Source organism: Ptiloglossa arizonensis, chromosome 5, assembly GCF_051014685.1.
Source record: "Ptiloglossa arizonensis isolate GNS036 chromosome 5, iyPtiAriz1_principal, whole genome shotgun sequence".
Classification (NCBI taxonomy): domain Eukaryota; kingdom Metazoa; phylum Arthropoda; class Insecta; order Hymenoptera; family Colletidae; genus Ptiloglossa; species Ptiloglossa arizonensis.
Genome location: NC_135052.1, coordinates 21,677,249 through 21,697,127, shown reverse-complemented (window position 1 = coordinate 21,697,127; position 19,879 = coordinate 21,677,249). Strand labels below are relative to the sequence as shown.

At 38.8% G+C, this 19,879-nt stretch overlaps 1 protein-coding gene across 3 annotated transcripts in view; it reads left to right on the top strand.

The window, feature by feature from the left end:
- LOC143147485 (pseudouridylate synthase RPUSD2) overlaps positions 1 to 19,879 on the top strand; it is a 411,655-nt gene that overhangs the window by 376,570 nt on the left and 15,206 nt on the right. For all 3 annotated transcript variants that reach the window (XM_076312737.1, XM_076312738.1, XM_076312739.1), the window contains one exon: positions 14,725 to 14,812. In XM_076312737.1, the coding sequence (XP_076168852.1) occupies positions 14,725 to 14,812 (88 nt within the window). The remainder of the gene's footprint in view (positions 1 to 14,724; positions 14,813 to 19,879) is intronic.

Sequence of the window (19,879 nt, the reverse complement as noted above, 5' to 3'; positions counted from 1 at the left end):
GTCCAAAGAATGGCACATGGTGTCCAATTCGAATAAATTCCCAAATAACAAGCACCTATTTTTAAATAAAAAATCATCCTACTGCACAAATTACCAGACACTTGTCCCATCAATTCTCTCCTTTGTCCCTTCAAACATCAGGAAACAACCTACATCATCACACTCTGTCTATTAAAAATATTCCATCTTTCGTTAATTAAAAATCAGAAAGTTGTCCTCTTCCCTCAAACTTGTCCAAATAATGGCACACGGTGTCCAATTTGAATAGATTCCCGAATAACAAGCACCACGAGACCCACCGTCTTCCCTCGAAATACCCGCGGGTTATTTCCTACGAATTAACCGGCGACTAGTCGGAATCACCAGCGAGCATATTAAGAGGCAAAAAGTGTCCCTTAAATCTTTCCACTCTGTCGGCGGCTATCGTCAGCCAATTTACTCACGGATCGCAAAAGGTTTCGAAAGTGGCGGCTCGTAATTGTCAAATTACAACACCTAACCCCGTCCCTGAGCCCGAAAAGCATTTTCGTAATTCCGCGTTGTCCGTCCTGCTCGCCCGGTTCCCGAAATAAATCGTTCCCAACTGCGCAACCCGCTGGTACGCGACGTAAACCGTACCGGTTCCTTATCCACCAGTAGACCAAGCACGTCGAAGATCCATCGCGGTGGTCCTTTAAAATATTGCGAAACTCACCACCCAGAACTAGGTCCCGATCCACTTTTGCCCGGTGATCCTTCCACGGCTCCGTAACGAAAATTTTTAACGATCCGATAACTCCGAACTCGGGTCTCGAAATCCATGCCACGGGTCCGCAAACGGGCCACCGATTCGATTAGTTCAATCATAACTTGAGCAATCGTGAGTTGTGGCCGGGTGGAGGAACCAACCCCGACCCAACCTATTCCTTGTTCCCTGACAACCGTGGGGGAAACTTGCGCCGATAAGGGGAGTTCGATTCCTCTGCGGTTATCTCGAGCCGGTGAATCGAGAGGTCGGGAGCGGTTGTTCGTCGCCAGGAGATCGTGTTCTCCAGACGCTGACCCAAAGATAGCTTTCTCTGCCCGGGCGAACGCGTTAATTTGCGTGAACGTTGTTACGAAGTGGCTGACGACGTCGCAAACGTCGAGACGGGTGGACTCGAACACACGCGTCGTTCTTTAACGACCCTGTTTTCGCGGAACAATAAGGAGTATTTGAAATACCAAGTGGGCGTTCAGGTTGCTCTATAATAATCATTGCGACTTTGCTACCCGTGCAATCGCTATCGTTTCGAGAATCATGGAACTCGAGACGCAATTTAACGCTGTATCATGAACTTGGCCAGCGATGGATAAATTGGTCTTCTGATCACATCGGAGAGACACTTCTGTGGTTAGATCGAGTGTATTCTTAACGAGTATGAACCTACTTTTGCGAATAATATTACTGGAGATTTGATTCGAGTGTTTTATCGACTAGGTGGTTCACTGTTCGATTGTCTAGTTATTAAGAGTCTGGTGTTGTCGAGAGTCCTGTATTTGACTGATCTGGAATCATTGTGAAGGTGTATCCAGGATGTACGAACCTAAACTATCTGAAAGGTAGCTTGGTCTAGCTCTGGAGCTAAGAGAGGTAATATTCTATTGTCAGAAAATATCGTTGAATCTAAATCTAATTTATACCATATCTAGCTAGTCTGTGTTCTAGCCATTGACACTGTTCTGAAAGATCCTAAGCTGGACTTGTCTGGACAATTCTCTGAAAAGCTATAACCCAGATCTACCGGAACTCAGAGTCTACCAAAGAGACAGCTCAGTCTAGCTCGGACATAGTATTATAATAGTAACATCTATCTTTAGAGAGTATCACTGAGTCTAACTTGAACCTTAACTACACTATATCTAAGAAATGGCTATCTCGAACTTAGTAGCAGTAATAGTAACATTTATTACCGGAGGCCATTAAGGTTAATCATCCACGCCTACCAAAGTTGAAACCAAGGGGAGTTCTCGTTGAACTATGATTCCTTCAGGTCTTATGAGAACTCTAGCAAATTCTATCATCCGTTATAAAATGGTGTAACTTAATCTTTACTTCGGAACACTTTGTTGCAACTTTAAAGAGAATATCTCTCGAATGAGTATTACACGGTTCTAAAAGTGTCATATAACTATGTATACTTTTTCCATTCCTACTTTTACACTGGAGTGAAGTCACTTTTGCATTATTTAGCAGCATTATATACTTCTTTTGAATTTAGATAACAAAATAACTCGAGTTGGATGCAACGACACCCTAGATCCCATGTAGCTATTGCATCTGCTTACCTTTTCAAAGCTGTACATAGTCCTCATCCGGAGGATTACCTTACCAAAGTTTCACAAAACAAATATTTCCATGTAAATGTTAGGTACTTTTGCGTGAAGAGGTGAAAGACATAACAGCAGAGGACCACCAAATGCGGGAAGGGAATAGCCCCACTGTGACTTCGAGCAAGCAGTTGTTCTCAATACAACTATGAGTAGCCTCTTTCGAGCAACCTTTTATTAAACATCTAAGTCTACTTAATCCAGGAAATGTTTCAACTAGAACCTAAAGTATATCCAAACATCTACCCCAACTTGATCTTTAGGTCACTGGTCCCTAATTGGTTCCTCCCTAGGTCATAAAAATAACTTCTCCCAAACCATTTCTACTTAACATCCAGACCCAACTAGTCTCGAACCATCGTCTCTCGAACCTAAGCTATATCCAAACCAAATCTACCCCAACTTGATCTTTAGGTCACTGATCCCTAATTGGTTCCTCTCTAGGTCACAAGATCAAGAATATCTCCTCCCAAGCAACCCTCCCATTGATCAACCATGTCCAACTGATTGAAAACCATTCCACCTTTGACCCAATCTATATTCACCCAAGATCTAACTCGATTCAATCCTATCTTGAACGATTGTTGCGAAGTTGCTTCGGCAGTTCTGTCCACTTTCAGGATTTTAGCTCATCGGTGCCCAATTGGTCCGTTTAAAGTCCAAAATTTTTTTTCTCTTCACGTCTGAATATGCACGCGAACCAGCTGTTTGTACGCTACTCGCGAACGTTAGCCCGCACGACACAAAAGAATCGTGTATTCAGCGTCACGTTTCGATCCAACGGCGTTACAGTACGTCATAACTTTATCATGCGAATGCCTCGCGATATATTTCGCTGCGGGACCCGCTGGAACAGACGGGAGTTTGTCAACCAGGGCAGAGTTGAAATATTCGCGCAATATCTCGGGGCTCGTGTGCGCGCCCTTTTTTCCAAGAGTTCCTCCCCGAAGCCTCTGCTTTACGCGTCGCGAGCTGGAGGCCGTTTACGCCACACTGGAGTACACAAAATATATTTTTAGACAAACTGATTCGTCCGCGATACCGGACTGCGTCCAGATAAGGTGTTAATAACACCGCTGGAGACGGTCAGAACGTCACACATGTGGGCAATTCAAAAGATTGAATCAGATCGAAACACTAATCTGTATTTCACATAGTAACGATCTTGTTCAAACCTTGCACAACTTGGAACGACGAAATTACTGGGAAAGTACCTTCCAATTATTTTTAACATCGTACAATGTACAAATGGTACCTAGAATCGCTAATAAAGTTTGCTATTCTTATTAACAGATCGAATTGATTGAAACACTAATCTGTATTTAACATAGTAACGATCGTGTTCAAACCTTGCACAACTTGGAACGATGAAATTGTTGGGAAAGTACCTTCCAATTATTTTTAACATCGTACACTGTACAAGTGATATCTAGAATCGCTAATAATGTTTGTTATTCTTATTAACAGATCGAATTGATTGAAACACTAATCTGTATTTAACATAGTAACGATCGTGTTCAAACCTTGCACAACCAGGAGCGATGGAATTATTGGGAAAGTACCTTCCAATTATTTTTAACTTCGTACAATGTACATGTGATACCTAGAATCGCTAATAAAATTTGTTATTCTTATTAATCGATCGAAACACTAATCTCTATTTAACATAATAACGATCTTGTTCAAACCTTGCACAACCAGGAGCGATGGAATTATTGGGAAAGTACCTTCCAATTATTTTTAACTTCGTACAATGTACAAGTGATACCCAGAATCGCTAATAAAGTTTGTTGTTCTTATTGGACAATTCGTCTGGCATTTGTCAACGTAAATGTATTATTGTTTTGGCAATCGATACCAGTACCTCGGTCCTAACTGAAGCAGGTCAGACACTTTACGAGGTATCGTTTATCATTTCAAGTAACCTGATTTTGGACGAATTTTGTAACAATCGTGAAGGTGTCTTTTAACTTTTGGTAGATTTGGTAGACCCATTGGTAGAATTGAGAGACTAAACGATTCTTTTTCGAACGTTTCAAGGGGAATTTTGTATTAAAAAAAAAAAAGAAACACACTTGTGAAAAGGGAGGAGAGGAATGGTGCTCAACAAATTGCTTCGCCCTCCGTGTCTTTTATCCAGAGTGTCCTTCACCCTAAAAAACGTGTCCTCCGCTAAAACGTTTCTAATGACACCCCACGACAACTTTCACCGCTGAACCTTTATCGTCCTTTCGACGTATTCCATCCATCCATCTCGGGCGGATATCAAGACATCAATCTAGCATTACAGGCACGTAGCACGTGGCTCCTTGTTGGAGCAAGGCGCGAGCATAAAACGTTGTAATATTCCCGAAGAATTTTCTAACCCTCCCTTATCTCCAGAAGCCAGGTCATCGTTCCGAGGTCGCGCAGGGTTCGAATCTCAAGCTGACGAATTTTTGTCTTGTTGTATAAAAAAGGACCCAGTCTCGTCCAGTCATCTTACAACCTCATTCGTTTAGCTCTTGACACCGCACGAAAAAAAAAAAAGATGGAAAGGAAACTTATATCCTTGACACAATTGTTAGTAATTATTTCTAGTCAGAAGTATATTAAGTTTTTGAATTGAATTAATGCCTAATTGATTTTAGAATATTTTCTGCTCAGGTCGTGTACATGTTATTAGGCCTACGTCTAGGTTAGATATGGTTGTTTAGAGTGTGAAGAATAGATTTAATGTATTTTACAATTGGGTAAATGTATTTTAAAATTTGTTCTATTAAATTGAATCTCAGTTGGGAATTCATGAGATTTAGGCAAGATCCTATACTTTATAATCTAACTTTGAACTAGCTGTAGATTTACTGTCATTAGGTTAGTTTATCCACTGGAGTCTCTGCTGGTTCAAGGTTAGATCTAGGTTGCATCCAGTTTACGTTATGCATTAGATCTACATCTGGATCATCTATAGATATTATTAGGTGGGTTAGAAACTTTAAAATTTGTTATATCAAATTGAATCTAAGTAGGGAATTCATGAGATTTAGGCAAGATCCTATACTTTATAATCTAACTTTGAACTAGCTGTAGATTTACTGTCATTAGATTAGTTTATCCACTGGAGTCTCTGCTGGTCCAAGGTTAGATCTAGGTTGTACCCAGTTTACGTTATGCATTAGGTCCACATCTGGATCATCTATAGATATTATTAGGTTACGTTTAGGATATATTAAAGTTGGATTTATTGTCTTGCGATTATGTCTGCGTTAGAAGATTACCCACACTTCCTCGTATCGCATTGCGTCTAGCTCAGGACTTTATGTGACTTGGTCGAGGTCCCATTGGGTATAGAAAAGCACTGTGTGCAGTCTATATTGTATCCGAATTAGCTGTAATTATTAATAGTTTATACCTGGCCCGTATCTAGGATACATAACACAGAATTATCGTAATGTTGCAACTATGTCCAGGGTACAGGACCATTCGATCTGCTTTATATTGAATGTAGTCCAGATTACAAATTCCTGAAATGCAGATGAGGATCCATTGGGTATACTTGAACACTCGATTAAGATTAAATTACTCCAGGATAGATCTAAATTATGTCTAGATTACCTTACGTATTAGATACACATCTGGATTAACTAGAATTGTTATTAGGTTACATCTAGATCGTTTCTATGATAATTTTAGGATTCATCGCCACATTGCAATCAGATTGCCTCTTGTTCACAGCTTCGTTTCATTTTTAGCTTTATATTCCGTCTCGTTAGCCATTGATACTTATTACATTAAATCTAAATTGGATATAAGAGAAATCTAGGTTACGTCTATGTCGAATTTAAGCAAAAATTAAGATTATTTTCAGTCAGAGATCATTCTTCGATGTTCACTAAGATCGATTCCGAACGAAGCTTCGATTACGTCCGAATTTCGATCTGTTCGAAACTAAATTTACAAATCCTTTTACCAGAGGCGTTCGAAGCCCCCTTTAATGTTCCAACAGTTTCAAATTTTCCTAATTTTTCCACGCCCCTAGGAACTTCTTCGAACCTATTTCGCTAAAAGCCTCGGTGTTGGCCCGATGGACTCTTGGCACTCGAGCAATTTCGGAAGGAGATCGACTTATTTATTATCCTTCCACGCTTAATATAGACACACCAGTGGATACGCGTGACGGAAGCCTACGGTCGTTAAACAAACGCATTACGACAATGTCGGTATCGAATCAAAATCCCTGTACACGATCTCCATTGCATAAGCCCGAATCAAAGTGGCGCGTTGTTATAAATAATTTCGCGATTCCTTGCCCTAGAACCGCAAGGTGAAAATCCGTCTGTCCAAAGAATTACACCTTGCGTAATCATCAGAAAATATTTTCTTTCCGGACGGCTAGAATCACTCGAATCGTTTCTCGACAAATAATAAGAAACAACAAAATATTCGTCAGGGTTCAATCTTCCCTTAAATTTTCGTTCAATAAATATTCACTCGTGAATAAACCTACGAAATAATTGAATCTCGAAGGAAGCCTCACTGTTAATACAAAGTATGAATTTTTTTTAAATAAAAGTCTAGAATAACAATAGTTACATTTAACAAGAAGAGTAAAGCATATGGAATCTCTCTTTCGTAATGTACAAAAGATAAACAAAAATAGACACATTCGATTGCATTTAGATTTGTTTACAATTTCATATTCCAAAAAATGTTTCTATCTTTCTTATCGTGGATAAATTTTTTAGATCACTTCAACCTCGATAATTTCGTTATTGGTACAAGAATAGAACGTTGGAATTTTTATTTTAAAAAAAGTACGATTACTTCACACATTTATTTACCGATTCCAAATTTTCGATCGTGAATCAATTTTTTAAATTACTTCAACCTCGAAAGTTTCACTATTGGTACATTCTATTCTTAAAAGTTGGAATTTTTATTAAAAAAAAAAACTAAGATTACTTCACACATTTATTTACCGATTTCAAATTTTCGATTGTGGATAAATTTTTTAGATCACTTCAACCTCGATAATTTCGTTATTGGTACAAGAATAGAACGTTGGAATTTTTATTTTAAAAAAAGTACGATTACTTCACACATTTATTTACCGATTTCAAATTTTCGATCGTGAATCAATTTTTTAGATCACTTCAACCTCGATAATTTCGTTATTGGTACAAGAATAGAACGTTGGAATTTTTATTTTAAAAAAAGTACGATTTCTTCACACATTTATTTACCGATTTCAAATTTTCGATCGTGGAAAAATTTTTAAATCACTTCAACCTCGAAAGTTTCACTATTGCTACATTCTATTCTTAAACGTTGGAATTTTTATGAAAAAAAAAAATCCTCAAAATTGAAACTCACCGAACCGAGTGCTCTTCGTTAATGACAAACCAACAGTTTTCGCGGAGAGGAGAGGAGAAGAAAAAAAAAAAAAGAAAACCACTCTCGATAGAGTCGAAGTATGCCGTACGCGAGAACCAACCGTAAACTCTTCTATTTCGCGGTCAGGACGCGCGAAACTTCGGCTCACGGTTTCACGAGCCCCCGGATAACTGGAATAGCCAGGCAGCCGCGAATCAGCGAACCGAGCTACGGAAAAGTTACTTCGGTTAACTCTTGTTTGGCGTGGAAATCCGTGCCTCGTTCGCGGGCTGAAAAATCAGGGATATAATTAATCGCGGCCGGGTTGCGACGACGGGTCATTAAGATCGCGTCGTGCATGGTAATTGGCCCCCGAGTCGGCCGCCTCGATAAAAAGCGAGAAGCCGTGAGCGCGCGAGCGCGAGCGCGAGTACGAGCAAGCTGATTCTGCTCGAATTACACGCTAATCCGGCTCGTCGGGCGATTAAAGCGACGTCAAAGGAAGAGAGAAACGAGGAGGGAATTAATGGACCAACACGAGCAACGCGGAAACGAGCATCTTTTTACTTTCAATTTTCCATTTGTTCTTTTATCGCGTTAGGGGGGAGGGGGAGGGTCTATTTAGTGTCCGAGGTAAAGAAAATTAACATGGACGATTACGTCACAATACTTCCCGATGCAACGAGTAATACTGTTTGAATTGAAGGGAATCTGCTTTAAATATGCAACGAACGAGATTGAATTATGTATTTTCGTTGCCCGGAGAAAATGGAGGGAAATCGTTCGTGTAATTTTTTCGTTGTAATATTCAATTCGTTGAAAATAGTTTTTTAAACATTTCGCGAACGATGAATGGGAAAACTAGAGAGAAATGGCGAGTATCGTTGTTGTTCGTGGATCGATTTAAGGCGCGATGGAGGGATATCTTGAAACGAGGGTGTGAAATTTGAATACGAAGTTTCGTTGGAATCTGTTATGGTCGTTTAGACGTATCGTGTACACGGAGATACAGACTTTTTTATCGTTCAATTGCACCGTTAATTTGGCTTTCGAATTCGGTTTTTCGTTTTCCATTTCAATTAGAAGTTCTTCGAGATTTGATGAAAAATTTTTTTCAAATCGAATTTTGTCTCTTCGTACATTTTCACCGAACTTGATCAATCAAATTCGATAGCTTTATATCGCGTGGTGTTAATTTCGTGTGAAATGACTGTGGCTACGATATAACTTTTGACCAACGGGCAAGAATATTTCAATTGAAGCGCGTACTTTGATCTGATAATATCGATAATCGAATAACAGGGCGTTTTACTGCACTCCGCATTCCTCGATCGTATATTTTCATCGAATAAAAAATTCTCGCGAATTACCGCGCGATATTCGCAACAGGGGACTCCATTAATCGATCGCATTATTGGCAAAATGCTGTCGAACTTTTTAATTGTATCGCCGGTGTTTGGTTTATCGCCGAACGATCTGAAAGTTTCTTCTAAAAGTTTAGACGCTTCTTTGCTTATTAATAATAATAGCTGTTTATTCCGGCCAACGTAATTATTGGATTTTCCATGGAGGGCCGAACTTTATCCCGAGTTGTGTGACGAATAATGAAATGGAATTCAGTAAGGAACTCTATTCTGCCATTTCTTTTTTTTTATTTCTTTTATTATTCATCTCCTTTTCCGGTTTTTATCCGTCTATATTTCCCGATGTGTCTTCTTCTTATTGTCAAACCGATATTAGAGTTGAAAGAAAAATAAATAATATTCAATTTTAAAAAATTCTTTACAACGTAAGCTTACAAGCTTACAAATTCTTTACGTTTACTTTTCGAATTATTTAAAATATTCTAACACGAAAGTAACCACTAATATCGCGGTTGAATTTTCGAAATTAAATTTCTCAATAACGTAACGCTTCAACAATTCAAATTTTTACATATTTCGAAGAAAACGATTAGACATGTATAAGTTCCAAATTGGAACTACATTGGTTCTATGTTAATTTTTCATCCAGTTCGTTAGTTAAGATTGTGTTGGGTCTAGATTAGAACACAATCTAGACAAGGCATATGTCAGGGCTAGGTAGGTTAGGAACAGGTTTCTACTAGGTTTGTGCCCAGTTAGGTTTAAGTTCTTCGCTCTTGGATCTTCGTTTGAGTTCATAAATTAGAGCTGCATTGGATCTAGAGTGGAACAAGGTTAATACTCTGTCTAGATACAACATAGGTCAAGACTAAGTTCTGGTATGCTACAAGTTCCTTCTATGTTTGTTCCAAGCTACCTCGGAGTTAACTTTGGATTCGGTTTACTTTGGGCCTGTAAGAAATTCTGTGTCATATTTAAATCAGAACTTCATTAGAGATCACCGCGACACACGAGTCAAGACCAAGTTCTCCTATGTCGGGAATAAATTAAGTCTGCATTGAGTCTAGATAAGGATTGGATCCGCACATGTTGGCTCCATAAACTTGGACTACTTGAAAAGTAAACCTAACGCAAGACGAATTTCATTAACCAACAAGTATTCTACCACCATCGAACCTATCACAGCCTGTCACGTGACAAATCATTCGAAAAATTATTTTTCCGACAAAACTCCCTGAAGATAGTCAATTCCATAATTCACTGATCTAATTTACTAATTCACTTCCATAATTCGCTAATCCGATCGCCCAATTCAGTTCCATAATTCACCAGTCTAATTTACACCCCCCCAAGTCGATTTCTTGACAATAGACGTCACCAAGACTCGCCCAGTTGATTATTCACGGACCCACCCAAACAGCATACATTACATTTTACAATTTCACGCCTCGTGGCTCGTAAACATCACGTCCAGCCTTGATGAATCACACCCGGGCGTACGCACACACATACACACACACAAATATATATATATACACGCGCGTTTAATATCGCAAGAGAATCTCTCGACGTCGAATCGAATTATTTAAAAAGCCACCGCGAAGGGCGTTCCTCGTTAACAATACACCCACGCGCGCAGGGTGGTCAAGAACGAAAGTCCCGCGCGGTGAGCGCAAACAGCGGCGCGCACAGAGGAGCAAAGAAGAATAAAAGAATAACCGTGGAGAAAGGAGGAGTGGGGGGGCCCGAGAAGGAAGAGATAAAGAAAGCCAAGGAGGAGGGGAGGACTCTCCGGGGCGAAGAAACGTTGAAAGTCGTGAAAAGCATTCGAAAATTTGCTCCAGCCGCGGCTAGAAAGAAATCTCCCCCTCTCTCTCTCTCTCTCTCTTTCTTTCCAGTCGAGGCTTCCTTATTGTCCGCGACGAGAGAATGCTCCACGTGCATCGCGACGACTGCAGTTCCACGAAGCGAAATGCATTAGGTAGATGGAACGTGTAATTGGAGTCGCAGCGTGTGTACGTACGTAGCCACCTGTCGTGTTTCTTCGGGTGCCTCTACCCCCACTCCGCTGCCCATCCCTACTCCGCTACCTACCCCCACTCCGCTACCTATCCCCACTCCGCTCAGTCGTCCCCACTACGCCGAGTCGTCCCCACTACGCCGAGTCGTCCCCACTACGCTCAGTCGTCCCCACTACGCCGAGCTATCCCCACTCCGGTCTTCGTCTCTCGCTCCTTTGTCCCGTTCTCGATTTCCTTCTCCGTTGATCCCTACCCCCGGCACTCCTCGCCTGTCCCGTCGGCGCGCGTTTCGCCATTAACCTGTTTAGCCGCGGTATCGGATAAAAGGGTTGCTCTATCGCGCAACGCTTTCCACTTTCGGTTCGCCGCGGTTTCCACTTTCTGAACCTGGATAACAGCTCGATCGGCCGAAACGGTTTCCACGGAGGAATCACGTCCGGTTACAGGGCGTCTCGGGAGGCTACGACCGGTTTCGTTCGACGTCTTTGTTGCGCGTATTTGTAAAGCTGTACCACGGGGAACTCGAGAGATTTCAGCCACGGATTAGGGTGAACGTGTGGTATCGCGTGTAAGGGATACTAGCGATTTTTGCACCGTCTCGGGCCTTCGAGGATCAACGTCGTCCGATCCGATACGATTCGTGCTTCTTGTTAGGTGACGTCTTTCCAGCTACGTGTAGTACATGCAGGGTGGTTCTAGCGGTCGAATCGAGACGAATACCGAGAATCAGGGAATTACGTTCGAGGCTTTGCGTTGGAGTTATTAATTGTAGAAAATATGAATTTTTGTTTTATCGAAGACGATGAAATAAACTGTTTCTTTAATATTTTTAGGCGAAAATATTCTAGTTTGTTCATCTTTTGCTGCATTAGAAACGATGGAAAGAATGTTGTTTAACTTTTCAGGTGAAATTGAATTTTCTTTAAGGTTTCTTTTAAACTTAAAAAAAAAAGAAGTAAATCGATTTTGCTCGGGTTATAATCAACTCTTAAGATTAGGATACGTGAAACTTAAATGTAAGAATGGTAGTTAAATATTCAAATATTCCAAGCTTTTACAAATAATCAAATATTCGAAGTTTATCCGAATACTTAAATACTCGAAGATATTTCTAGGAATATCTGCATATAGGTACAATATTTAAAAATTGAATTATTCGAATAATCTTGGATCCTATTGGAACGTGGCCATTTCGGGGCCAGTGAGAAAGATTCTCCGTACGATTCACGTCTCGAGAAAGAAGTACAGATGCGAAAGTATTTCTTCCTAAGAAGAAGTGTACTACTTCTCGATAAGATTTGTCGAACAACAGGTTGTTGCGTCTATGGGAAAAACAGCATACGTGCCAGTATTGAATACTGTTGCTTGTCGACTTACCGTATAATAAATCATCGCCCCTATTTTCTTTTCTTTTTTAATTATACATAAAAAATATAATACAATCAAATATATTATGATTTAACTTGTGTATCTTTTTGTCACTGTTTTATGTTCCATTTATAAAGGTATCATTACGAAGAAAAAAAAAAGGTATTAAACATTCCCGGTAGAACGAAGATATTTTTAATTCAACGAATTCGATACGATTGAATTAATTGCCATTGGAGAAGGTAAAGTATTCTGTGAGAAAATTGTTAAATGTTTCGCTGAAAGTACGCAGAATAGAAAATCTGTCCAGATGCATAAACGCGTACGAATAAAAATCATCGATGACTGGAGTTTCTCAAACTATTTATTACCAAATATTCAGAGAAGTTAAATTAATCGTAAATAATTCCGAAATCCCGTCTAAAAATCGCGCAAGCATGCGTCACGGGTAAACAATCCCGAAGAGAACAACTTACACTTAACACTTCTCGTGCTCACCTTTCCACACGGAATGTCAGGCACAAGTAAATTCGAACATTCTCCTTCGTACTTAGAAATCTGAGTCCTCTGCTCGAACTTTTACTTCTTTGCCACCATTCCTGCGTGTGTGTTTGCGAACTTCGTTTATTCGAACGTTTCTGTAGGCAAAACGTCACGAACAACAGGTTATTTCGAACGAAGAATCATTTTTTTATATAAAAAAAAAAAAAAAGGAAACAAAGAAGATCGAAATTGTTTAAATTGCGACCGAAGCAGCTTTAGAGTCACGATTCTCGATTGAAAGAACCTGTACAGTTCGTTACGGTCGTATCTAGCGATGGGTTCGAGACACGTCGAATCATTTTGAACGAACCATTCGTGTTTCAAATCACTCTGAACACGTTACGTGAGATTCGAATCGCTTTGAATGTTACTTGAAGAAATTTTTTTTTAAATTCTTTCAAATCTCAACAAATCTTGAGACTTTCATAAAAGCTTGAGAATTTTATAAAAGCTTGAGAAACTTGTAGAAGTTTGAGAATCTCGAAAAATATTGAAACTCTAAATTGTTTCGAGAAACCTTGATACTCTTGCACACTTTGGAAGTTTTGAACGTTTTAAGTTTTTTTTCTTTTTTTTTTATATAAATATTGAACAAACTACTGAATGTTCAAGATTCGTAAGACGTTCAAGATTATTCAAAACTTTCGAGAGATTTTGACACTTCTCAAGACTTTCGAGACATTTAAGATTTTGCAAGAGTTAGAAAATTTAAAGATTTACGAAATTCTTTAAGATTCTTCCAAACTTTAAAATTCTACAATTTCGTGTAATATTCAAAACAGTTTGGATTTTCAAATATTTAGAAAATTTCCGAGTCAGAGATCCAAATCCCCATCGCTGATCATGCCTATTGTTATTATTATTGCATGATAAAGTATGCATTCAATACGTGTCCCTCTGATAAACGAAGTTCTACTCTACCATACAATAATGGGAATACGTGGTAGATACGATAATTTAATTAAAAATTTTCGATCATCTTCATTACAACAAAGTAAACTGATTCAACAGTATTTTGAACAGTATCTCGTACTTAAACAGAGAAACTTACATAAATCTATTCAATAAAGTAACACGATAAATTATACAGAAGATACGTCAAATATATAAATTTCAATGTGTTCAAAAAACAAGAATTTCATTTTAATACTTCATACTCGATCGAAGTACCAAAATCGCTATTTTCTCGTATCCACTGTACACTTAATTATGTCACTCTCACAAATTTTCAGACATGTTTTTTCACACGAACACAATCATTGTTTCTCGTCATTCTTACCTCGTCGTTTCGAAAATAACTTCAAAAAAAGAAAAAGATCGAAAATATTAAAAAAGAAGAAGAAAAAGTACATTCACCACGTATTCTCACCAATGTACCCCAAGGAGGAAGAAAGATCAGCCCTGGAAGGAATTTCTCGAAAACTCAGTCAATGCATTTCCACGTCCATAGTCCCCAGATGTCACCAAACATTCTTAGATATCCTCAGATATCCCCAGACATCCCCAGACATCCTCAGATACATTCGTGCCACGAAAATTCCCCTAACCCAGGACTGATCGTTCTACCACCTCCCTACATGCCGAGCGATCGACCACCATATTGTTCTACTCAGTGTGTATGTCTGTTTGCGAACGAATGAGACAATTCTGACCGAAGGATGAGAAAAAGGAGGTACGCGTAAGAGGAACAAAGCCACGTTAAGCTGGTTGCGATTGGTGTGTTGCAGACACGAGGTGCCTGTCACCTCGGAGCCGATCACGGTGATACACATGGACGAGGACGTCGTCGTGGTCAACAAGCCCGCCTCCATCCCTGTAAGTGGTGTACTGCCAGGACTGTACTGCCAAAACGCTTGTCGCCTACGTCTGCTTCCCGTACGCGACGACGATTGTCCGCGCGCAGCGCGATTGTGCTCGCTAGCTTTCCAAACTCGGCCCGATTATTTTTGCCCCGAAGGCACCGACCCGCGCGATCGATCCCCGTGTTTTTTCTCGTTCCGCGAACCCACGGGTCCGTTTCTGGCTGGGAACACGCGACAGGAGCGATTTTCGAAAAATCTCGATTCGTTGACTCGGCGCGGTGAATGACTACGCACGCGCGAGCCGCGAAAAATTGTCACCGATGGAGTGGGGGAAACGGTAATTTTCGAAGGTGCGGGGCATCGATTTGGAAATTGCCACGGAGAGATAATTCGCTAATTCGGATAGCTTCGGGGACACGAGGAGGAGAGATGTCCCCCGAGGGATTAGGGAGTGAATCTCGATTTCAAGGGGTTCAATTTGGTAATTGCTAAAGAGATGTATATGCATCGCTAATTCGGGGGATAAGCTACGGATCGCGAGGAGAGGTTGGAGGGTTTGAACGTTGGCGGGGTACGAGTATACGGTACACCCCGGATAAGTGAAACTGTTTTTACCCGGTTAAGTGAAACTATTTTTACCACGGATAAGTGAAAAGATCGTTCGATATCGTTCGCGGGTAGGCGTTGCGAGTAACCGACCCGGTGGGATCGAATTTCAACAAAGTGGGGATTAAAATTCTGATGTTGGTCACACTGTTCAGACGGGAGTATCGAAAATGGATTGGTGAGATTCTCCCGATGAAAATGAGTACAAACACGACCTTGTTTGGAGTGTTTTTGATTTTACGTAACCGATTTTTGGTTTTTCTTTTTTTTTTTATTCGAACGATATGTGATTAAAAACAATTTGAACGTGGCCGTGTTTGGACTCGTTTTCAACGGGAGAACCTCGCCGATTTGTTGATGGTGCTTTCGTGAATATATAATGGACAATGTGGGAAATTTTATTTTACCCTGCTTGCTATACTTGTCGTATTCCTGGAATAAAAGTTCTTGCTGTGTAATTGAAACGCTGAGACCTTGATATTTCCAGGTATCAGGAGAATACTGTATTCGATTATACGGAGCGTAAATTGAAAGTTACTCGACGGACAATTTATCAATTTGAGAAGATAAGTCACTTCGAATCACGAAGAACGATGGTCTTGATATAAAGGGAGGGTAGTGATTGAAATTGGGGGATGAATACATTCATTTTACGACACCTCACTCGAGAGGTATACCAGATATCATTTTTCAACTCGAAACCAAATTAATTGGCCGCTCAAGGTCACTGGGAGGCTACCCCCACCACTTCGTTTCACCTCACTCCTATATTACTCAATTTCGAGTCTCTTCCTATCTGTTGTCTGTTTCTTGAATGGAGATGCAACCTTTGATTGAATGGAAGCTGGAATTGAGTCTTGTAAAATTCATAGTGGAAAAAGTAACCTTGAGCAGCCAATTAATTTCATCTCGATTGTAATTTGAATACAGATATCTAAATTACTTGCTACCTTGACAATCGATAGAACGGTGATAATAATTCTACTTTCGAATATTTGTTCTTAAAAAAAAAATTTCAATTATTTTCTTTTTTATTATTTTCTTTCCTCCTGAACCAGGTTCGAACAGTTCACTAAACGTTTTTCAATTACGATCGTATCAATCGCGATCGTTATCCACTAACTCGGAAGCTTAATAATTTAAAAGTATAAATAAAAGTTCCAGGACAATAATAGAAAACAAATGAAATATATTCATCCTCAATTTCCCTCGCGGAGAAATTGATCATAAATGGGCAAAAAATACAATACTGTAAATAATTCGAATTTAAAATCGAAGACTCGAAAAAATTCAATATTAATGAATAATATTCAAAATTTTCAATTAACGTTTCTCCACGTAGAAATTATTTTCCATGTAATACGAAAAGTACGCTAAATAATGGGTCAAAGTGAAAGCAATTCTCAGCTTAGGAACATCGATTTCGAAGACTCGAAAAAATTCAATATTAATGAATAATATTCAAAATTTTCAATTAACGTTTCTCCACGTAGAAATTATTTTCCATGTAATACAAGAAGTTCGCTAAATAATGGGTCAAAGGGAAAAACAGTTTCCAGCTTAGGAATATCGATTTCGAAGACTCGAAAAAATTCAATATTAATGAATAATATTCAAAATTTTCAATTAACGTTTCTCCACGCAGAAATTATTTTTCATGGAATACGAAAAGTACGCTAAATAATGGGTCAAAGAGAAAAACAGTTTCCAGCTTAGAAATATCGATTTCGAAGACTCGAAAAAATTCAATACTAATGAATAATATTCAAAATTTTCAATTAACGTTTCTCCACGTAGAAATTATTTTCCATGTAATACGAAAAGTACACTAAATTATGAATGAAAAATATTTCCCAGGTTAGGAACATCCGTGATCGAATTTTTGCGAAAGCTCGATATTCGTTGCACTTTTGATGGTGCAGTATATGCAGCAATGCGTTCAATCGTCGTTCGAAATCCCCGCAAAATGTTTACACATGTCTTTCCTTCGCACCTTCACTGCATCACGGTAAGTTTCCGTTGCTTTGGCTCGCAATTAACCACACGCACGCTTCGTAAATGTATTTTACTAATTTTTCTTACCTTGTGTCCTTGTCGAGCTACGTTTACTCATCATCCGACTCCTGTAACCTTCAACCGGACGTGGCAAAACGTTATGAATAATCGAGCGGCAATTTTGCAATGCATTTCTGCGCGCTGACTCCTCGTTTCACGTTCGCTTCGCGTTATTTCGCAGAACCACCCCCCTCCATCCTCACCCCCGCTCATCGTTCCTCAGGATTCCTTATTTTTTCTTCTTTTTCTTCTCATTTGCCAAGTCGATGCATTCACTCTGTCGCGTTCTCGTTCGTTAGCAACGCGCTCGTCGAAGCGCCATTTTATAATCATTGTTATTTCGTGAATCCTTGTTTAAACGTTTGAACATTTTATTGCTCGTTAACCAAAATTTATCGACGAATGGGTAATTTCAACGATCGCGTGAATATTCACGTAAATATTTCGTCGTTTCTTTCGTTCTTAGATCTACGTAACCATCGTTCGTTTACAGTAAAAAAAAATTGTATAAAAAAATTCCAGTGACAGAAATTTAGAAGAAAGTATCAGAAATGACGAAGTTCGTAACAGTGGAATTTCGAGTGTTATTTTTTTGTTATCTTTGTCTCGTAAATTCAATAGTAACGTAAATAGGAACGAATCGATAAATTTTTCTTTACGATGAGTTCAAAAGAGACTTTTATGGAAACTGGAGAAATTGAATTTAAATTTTATGATCTTCGAGCGGGAGAACATACGTTTTTAGATAACATTTCTAGAAAACATACGTTCTGGAGGACCATTCGCTTAAACCTGTTCTCCAAGTTACATCAAACATTTAACTACTATACGGAAATTATTATAATCGTGCAAATTGCATTCGAGGTAATAAACTCCAGGACCTGCCGGACGTAGGACAAAAATGATAGATTTTAACGGTATTTTTAATTGCAACTTTATCACATATTCATTTATATACTTCTTTTATTTTTTATACATTCGTGTATCTTCACAATAATCTACGATATAAAAAAACACACACACTTTTGTATTGACAATAATCCGTTTTTGTAAAAAATATTTCCAAAGTTTCCTTAAAGGAAAGAAAAAAGTGCATCTAATATTCCCATTCGTGTTATTCACCGATACATCACGCTTGTTAATCGTACACTGTTCTTATAAATGCTACGACGAAAATAATAGAAACCATAAAAATGCAAGGAGGTTTATGAAGAGTTTCTTTCTCTGGTAAATACCTCGTAAAAGATCAACGTAGATGATTAGAAATCCAATTACGATAAATCAACTACATAACGTTTCGAAATAAAGTCGCGCGTATTAGCTAACTCGACGTCTCGGTATGTTGGTATTAGTTTCTTTCGTCGCTGGCATAATCGTGTTATAATTGAAAATCACAGACTGGCTCACGGCAGTGCGTGTAATGGCTGGTGTAAATTACATCTCGGTTAGATGTGATTGTGGATGTGTCGTTCAAAGAGGCACGATTAAAATTGTTGGGGATTACGCGGGATTTGCGCACGCTGTTGTTAGAAGCGGTGCATCATGCTCGCTGCACCAGCGTGGTAAATCAGTGACTCTCTGACAGCCAATGGAAATGTCACCGCGAGATCGTTGAAGATTTCACAACGCGAGATGTAGTTAATGTGAAACTAATTTTGAGAATGATCACGCTGGTGTTCACTGTCTGTGTCTCGATAATTGTGCGCAAGGTACCATTAACGTATAACGATTTAACGATTAACGTATAAAAAATTTTGAAATCAGCTTTTTGAAAGTCATATTAAAAATATTAGTGAAATTATCAGAGAAATTTGAAATCTTGGATTTCAATTGCGAACGAAATTCTTGATTGTGATTCGAAACTTTTGGTTATTGTGGAAAGTATTGATTCTACATTGTGATTAGGTATTTTTTGAATTTTTGAAAAATTTTGAAATTAGCTTTGAAAGTTATATAGAAAATTTAGTGAAACATTGTCAGAGAAATTTGAAATCTTGGATTTTAATTGCGAACGAAATTCTTGATTGTGATTCGAAACTTTTGGTTATTGTGGAAAGTATTGATTCTACATTGTGATTAGGTATTCCTTGAATTTTTGAAAAATTTTGAAATTAGCTTTGAAAGTCATACTGAAAATTTAGTGAAACATTGTCAGAGAAATTTGAAATCTTGGATTTCGATTGGGAACAAAAATCTTAATTGTTGATTCTAAACTTTTTGCACGAGTATTATACATCAATTGTGAATCAAACTTAGAATGACAATATTTCAATAAAATAATAATAATAATAGTTTATTCACCAGCTTGAAAGCCCATTTATACAAGTAGATACAAAAGAAAAGACACAGAAAGGTACAAACGTATACAAAAAAATACAAAAGAAAAGATTTTACATATAAAAACAAAAAAAGAAAAGAA